This window comes from Trypanosoma cruzi, genomic scaffold (genome assembly GCF_000209065.1).
Source record: "Trypanosoma cruzi strain CL Brener 1047053515743 genomic scaffold, whole genome shotgun sequence".
Classification (NCBI taxonomy): Eukaryota; Euglenozoa; class Kinetoplastea; order Trypanosomatida; family Trypanosomatidae; genus Trypanosoma; species Trypanosoma cruzi.
Genome location: NW_001849119.1, coordinates 1,695 through 7,927, shown reverse-complemented (window position 1 = coordinate 7,927; position 6,233 = coordinate 1,695). Strand labels below are relative to the sequence as shown.

At 48.1% G+C, this 6,233-nt stretch overlaps 4 protein-coding genes across 4 annotated transcripts, besides 15 other annotated features; all 4 read right to left on the bottom strand.

The window, feature by feature from the left end:
• Tc00.1047053509445.39 (glutamate dehydrogenase, putative) lies at positions 1-1,150 on the bottom strand (the record flags this gene model as incomplete). The annotated part of the gene is made up of 1 exon (XM_799481.1): positions 1-1,150. A coding segment is annotated over one exon (1,150 nt), but the record flags the coding sequence as incomplete, so codon positions are not given.
• Positions 1-2,705: a sequence feature (heterozygous, Esmeraldo-like haplotype).
• Positions 1,181-1,223: a sequence feature (A-rich).
• Positions 1,353-1,379: a sequence feature (AT_rich).
• Positions 1,533-1,568: a microsatellite.
• Positions 1,614-1,650: a microsatellite.
• Positions 1,686-1,770: a sequence feature (A-rich).
• Positions 1,816-1,838: a microsatellite.
• On the bottom strand, positions 1,840-2,931 carry Tc00.1047053509445.30 (farnesyl synthetase, putative; the record flags this gene model as incomplete). Its single annotated transcript, XM_799480.1, has 1 exon — positions 1,840-2,931. The coding sequence occupies one exon, from the start codon at positions 2,929-2,931 to the stop codon at positions 1,840-1,842; it is 1,092 nt and encodes a 363-aa protein (XP_804573.1).
• Positions 2,706-3,831: a sequence feature (areas merged during assembly that could not be assigned to a particular haplotype. This can correspond to areas where the two haplotypes were merged or to regions with more than two copies in the genome that were merged during assembly.).
• Positions 3,015-3,045: a microsatellite.
• Positions 3,235-3,259: a microsatellite.
• Positions 3,466-4,872, bottom strand: Tc00.1047053509445.20 (hypothetical protein, conserved; the record flags this gene model as incomplete). Its single annotated transcript, XM_799479.1, has 1 exon — positions 3,466-4,872. One exon carries the CDS (start codon positions 4,870-4,872, stop codon positions 3,466-3,468), a length of 1,407 nt encoding a protein of 468 aa, XP_804572.1.
• Positions 3,509-3,537: a microsatellite.
• Positions 3,832-6,233: a sequence feature (areas merged during assembly that could not be assigned to a particular haplotype. This can correspond to areas where the two haplotypes were merged or to regions with more than two copies in the genome that were merged during assembly.).
• Positions 4,881-4,903: a microsatellite.
• Positions 5,251-5,276: a microsatellite.
• Positions 5,502-5,585: a microsatellite.
• On the bottom strand, positions 5,618-6,217 carry Tc00.1047053509445.10 (tryparedoxin peroxidase, putative; the record flags this gene model as incomplete). Its single annotated transcript, XM_799478.1, has 1 exon — positions 5,618-6,217. One exon carries the CDS (start codon positions 6,215-6,217, stop codon positions 5,618-5,620), a length of 600 nt encoding a protein of 199 aa, XP_804571.1.

Here is a 6,233-nt window from a genome sequence, read left to right as displayed (position 1 = left end):
TGCTCCCACGACGGAAGTCTTCGTAGATATCAATCATGTACTCCGGATAGAGGCTGATGAGGGTGCCAATGTATCGCTCAGACATCATCTCAAGACTTAATGAGGTACGTAAAGAATTGAGGCGATTTACCCCATTTGGCTCCTTTAAAAGAAGCGCGCGAAGATGATGGTAGTCGTCTGAAGTGGGGTTCGGTGTAAAGTAAAAGGCAAACACAATAGCGGCATCCGTAAAGACGGTTTGTTCCACATTGAAGATCAGATCTTCGTGTAGTCGAGTGATGGAGTTTGGAGGACGATTAGGGAGCAGACACACCATGGAAACACGATCCTGCAGCTGCGTGCCAGTAGCCCCATCAATGTAAAGCGTGTAAATATGAACGCCATTCGAAAAGGTCTCGGAAAAACTGCGAAGTACCACCGCTCCTGGAATTTCGCGTATGATCGCCATGAGCGATGCCAGGTAGTAGTTACGATCGGCAGCAATAGCCATAGAGAAGCATGTTTCACCATCTTTCCCGTCAACTAACGTAAAGACGGGTCCAACAGAACCTTTAAAGCGGGTAAGAAGTTCCTGGTAACGATTTTGCAGCTCCGGTGAACGTTGCTCAAGAAATACATGACTTGCAAGTTGTTTAATATCCGTCTCCCCTAGCTTCGGCTGTGGGTTGACAAATGGCTGCCACTTGGCGGTGTAGACGGAGGTGGTGCCGTCATCGGTGGTGTACCCCCGCATGGAAATGCACTCATTCGCTTCTCTCACACGACTCACAAATCGTGAAAGGCGCCGAACAGCACGAAGTTGGCTCTCATGATCCTTTAGGCAGATATAAAAGGCACAGTCATCGCTTTCATGGACGTACTCAAAGGGGTCTCCCATCGTACTCTTTGCCTTGGCGCAGAGAAATCCCTTGACATGATTCGTCACCTCATCCTCCGTGTAACAAAGGCCGTAGGAACTGTCACTGAGACCACCTGTGAAAAGCTGCACCGCCTTCCGTATGGAAGCCTCATCAAACATGCCGCCTTCTTTCACGGTATTGATGATACATGAAGCATTAATGTCACTTGCCATAAAACGAAAGCTATTCATACCACTTCGGCAAAATGCCGCACGGCCCACAAGCCCCATAATAACCACACGCCGCATCATAATTTATTTCGTAATGTTGCAACCAACAGATCTTCTTTTTTTTTTTTTTATTATTTTTTCTCTCTCTTTCTTTAAATAATAACAATAAATAATTCACCCCTTCTCCTACTTTTTCGTTCTTCCTCTTCCTCCACAATAACCACAACAAAAAAAGGGAACAACACCCAAAGTGCATGTATACATCCATTACAAATAACAAACCATAATAATAATAAAAAAAAAAAAAAAAGAGGGAACAAACATGAGACGGGAGAAATCCCTGCACCAGTCACGCACACAAATACACACGGAATTAAGCAAACAAAAATGGTGTCTTTCCCCCCCCCCCCCCTCCTCCCCACGCCCCTTCAAACGCTTACCATGAAACATCGCATGCAAATACCAAAAACAACAACAACAACAACAACAACAACAACAAACCCCCAATCACAAGGGGAGAAGAAATGTTTAGTTTCCCGTTGCCTACATATATATATATATATATATATATATATATATATTACAATGAACCGCAACAAAGCACGGTTTTAAATAATTTTTTTTTTTTTTTTTTTGACTCCTATTTCTTCGCTTCACTCCTTTTGTTTTATCTTATATATTTTCCTTTTTCTTTTTTTCTTAAAAACTTTTCTCTCGCTTTCTCTAAAAAAAAAAAGAAAAAAGAAAACAACAACAACAACAACAACAAATCATACTTGTCGCGTTAAAATAAGTCCCATCGCAGCCTCAAGACAATCTCTTGCGGGGGATGTATGAAGCGCATGAAGTGCTTCAACGCCACGACGACAGTGTTCGCCTGCATGTTCAAGAGCCTCAGCAACACACCCGTGACGCTCCACCGCCTCCATGCACATCTCCGTGTCACCTGGATTTTTAAAACGACGCCGTACTGCTTCGTAGACCCGCGTTTCCTCTCGTGCAGCAAGAAGAACTGGAAGTGTTGCAATGCCTTCTGCCATGTCTGCCATCTTTGGTTTCCCCAAATTTTTATCATCCCCAGTGATGTCCAAGCAGTCATCGACAATTTGAAATGCAATGCCCAAATGCTTTCCAAATTTCGCCGCTGCCTCTTCATAGGCGGTGTTTGGCAAACCCGCAAGTACCGCAGTAGATGCCAGGGAGTTGGCAATAAGAGATGCTGTCTTACAATAACTCTTCTGTTCATAACTCTCAATGTCAAAGCAGCCGTCCATTTGCATCATTTCTCCAGCAGCAAGGTCCTCCAGTGCGGTACTCATGAGCAGTACAACGCGGGAGTGGCCCAACGCGGCTATCCAAATGGAGGCACGCGCGAGAAGGAAGTCACCTGCCAGTACCGCACGTTTTGTGTCATACAAGCAGTGGACTGTGGGTTGTCCACGACGTGTGTTACTGTTATCCATGACGTCATCGTGGACAAGTGTAGCGGTATGGAGAAGCTCCGTGATTTCTCCAAGTCGCAGGAAGGGACGAATGGCACCGGAAGAAATGTCATCAATTGAGCCGATGCTTTCCGCACGAATTTGTTCACTCACATGCGGCGGCAGTAACGCATGTGCCATCATCGCCACCAGCGTTGGACGCAACATTTTCCCACTCACTGAAAAAACATATTTGGCAATGTGATTGAGAACCGCGTTATTGCTGTTGCTGACAAGCCCAGCCATGTTTTGCTGCATCATCCTCACCTCACGTGCCACCATGGCAAACGGCCGTCCATCCTCCGTCAGCAGGTTGCTGGGAACGGTACTGGTGATGGTGGTCGTAGCCGCAGCACGCCGACAAAGGCCTGTTTTCAGCATGAGGATTGAAGCAGTTCCTTAGCAGGCAATAACTATACAGAAATATATCTATAAACGTAGTAGCAATGACAAAAAAACAGTGGACACACACACACACACACACACGCACGCACAAAAAAAAGCAACAAATATATGTGCAAAGAAAAACAGAAATAATGATAATGAACTCTGCAATGGCACTGTACCAAACTATTCCCTTCCTTGTATCTTCACTACCGCCACTACTGTGGGATTAAATGTGATGAAACGTACATACGCATGGAGAAGAAGAAGGAATGAAGCGACATTAATGACATTCTCCACCACACACACACACACACAAACACACGGAGCTCACTACAATTCCACTGAATACATAAATACATAAAAAAAAAAAAAAATAGGAGAAGAAAGGAAAGGGACACTTGTTGTGTATCGTTTTTTACCCTCCGTGACGACAGTGCTTCATAAATTCTCTTCCATTCATCCCTCCTTCTTCTCCCTGAAATACCCCAAGGAGACACATACACATACACAATGTGTGTTGTGAGTCCTTCACAGGCGACGTCTCTTCTTCATGAGTTGATCCAAACCCAAGCCATCACCACCACCATCATCATCGTCATCCGTGGATTCATCATCATTTCGCAGTCGAATCCCATCTTTTATACCCCCCTCTTGTTCTTCCATTCGGGCCAATGCCTCCATCTCACGACGGATACCCTCATTACTGATGACGGCAGAACCAAAAACACCTTTCCGTATTCCACGAGCAGGGCGCGTACCGTCTTCTTCGTCGTCCGCATACAATGAGGGAGGTTTTTGTTCCAGAGAGGAGCCTTCCTGTTTCGCACCCAGATACGATGACGATGATGGCGTTGCATAGTCGGTGACAGTCACACCATGGCCACCAGCCGCCGCTTCGTCAACTGTTTTCAAGAGATCTTTATCGGCCTCCAGCGCCTCTACAGTTATCCCCAGTCGGGCAGCGGCTTTCGCCAATCGACGCTGTCGTACCTCCTGCTGCCTCTCCCTCTCTCGCAGCTCGCGTTCCAAGCGAATGCGATCCAACCGTTCCTCCCGACTTTCCTTTCGTCTCTCTGTTGATGTTTGCATCATGCTCGATGCGGCTTTTTCTAGCAATTCTCTGGCGCGCTGCGTTGCCTCCGCTTCTCGCTCTGCCTGCCGACGTTCCTCTTCTTCTTGACGGGCTTTCTCACGTGCGGCCTGCTCCGCCTCCACCTCCTTCCGTGCCTGCTGCACCGCCACGGCAAGATTCATGACCTGCTCGCTGATCCCACCACCACTACCCGCCTGCGTGTCTGCTTGCTGCGCAAGGCGTTGCTCCAGTGGGATAATTAATTTGCGCTTGTTTTTCCAGTTCCCGATGCTAAACGGCACGGCAGCCACATTGGCAGAGGAGGAAGAAGAGGACCCTTCGCCAGAATTACCTCCATCCTTCTTTGCACGTGTCGGTGACCGCACAATGGACGCCGGATCATACACACCGGTGACACCAACGTCCCCCGGGAGTACAATTTCCAGCCCCGGCTTCGTTTTCGGCGCCCGCCGAATATTCCGCCCGCTGAAATCTTCCTTTTGCGCCTGCCGGCCACGAAGAACCTCCTCCAATGCCTCCTTCGTCTTCTCCGTTGTCTCCGCCAGTGCATCCGCATCGCTGTCTTGCACCACACTCCCTTTTGCGCTGAGAGTGCTGACGCCGCCGGCCGACAAATCCGACGACGCCACAATGAGGGCCTCGGTGTTGGGCACGGCAGCAAATAAAGGACGCGAGGAGATGCCGTGCGTTGGTCCAGCAATCGCATCGGTTGCACGCACATCCCTTCTGCCAGCAATCTTCTCCATGACTACCGGCGGCAGGGGCTTTCGTCCCATACCGAGAGGGTACTGCGCAAAGAAACACTCCGCAAAGGCACCGCCATCTTCACTGAAGTTCGACATTCCCCTTAAACAACAACAACAACAACAACAAAAAGACAACACACACAGACAGAAAAGGCAGTCACTTTTACCTTTATACTTCTTTCTTCGTTCAGCAACGAGAACTGTAAAAGATAGCGGTGGAAAAGGGGGGGGGGAGGGGAGAGAGAAAAAAAAAGCAAACGGAAAAATACACAGGAGAAAGTATGGGAAGCATCGTACATCGGCTGCACACAAAAACAAATGCGACAAATTACCCACGCGCAAAACGCCAAATCCCCCTCCGTCCTGTTTACGACATTTGGACAAACGCACGCACACACACAAAAAAAGTGCCTCCAAGAAACAAAAAACAACAACAAACAAACAATAAATTTAATACAACAAAACGCCCCTACCAAAAAAAAAAAAAGAAGAAAAAAAAACCACTCTGGGCACCCCCTTCTCCCCACCACCACGGATAAAAAACGTTCCTAAAGTAAACCTTCTCCACCAAAAACATAAAAACGTGACCGTTTACTTCAATTTTGTTCTCTAAATTCGATTTTGCCCTAACAACCTTCCCCCACCCCCTGAACAAAATAAAGTAAACAACAACAAAACGCTCATGTTCATTCATTTAATACTGTCGACAGTGCTCCTTACAAATCAAAACAAAAACAAAAACAAAAACAAAAACAAAGAAAAAAACGTAGCAAAATAAAAGTAACAAAAACAACAACAACAAAAAAAACCAGTGTCACAATGGAGACTGTGAACCGCCACGCTACGCGACAGCACCAAAGTACTCCTTGGACTTTTCGGGATCCGGCTTCATCGTCTTGTCACCGGGCTTCCAGTTGGCGGGGCACACCTCGCCATGCTTCTCCACGAACTGGAACGCCTTCACAAGGCGAAGGGCCTCGTCCACGTCGCGGCCAACGGGGAGGTCGTTGACGGTGATCTGCCGCAGGTTCTGCTTCGGGTCGATGATGAAAAGGCCACGGTACGCCACGCCATCCTCCTCCTTCAGCACACCATACGACTTCATGATGCACTTGGTCTTGTCGGCAAGAATGGGGATGTTCATCTGGCCAAGTCCGCCACGCTTGCGCTCAATGCTTGTCCAGGCCAGATGGGAGTACTCGCTGTCCATGGAGCAGGCAAGCACCTCGCAGCCAATGTCAGAGAACTCCTTCACACGGTCCGAGAATTGGCAGATCTCTGTGGGGCAGACGAAGGTGAAGTCCATCGGGTAGAAGAAGAGCACCAGCCACTTGCCCTTGTAGGAGGTGAGAGCCACCTTCTTGAAGGTGCCGTTGGGCATCAGCGCCGTCTCATTGAAGTCGGGCGCCGGGTGGTTGAGCTTTGCGTCTCCGCAGGACATTGTCTTGGAAAAATAA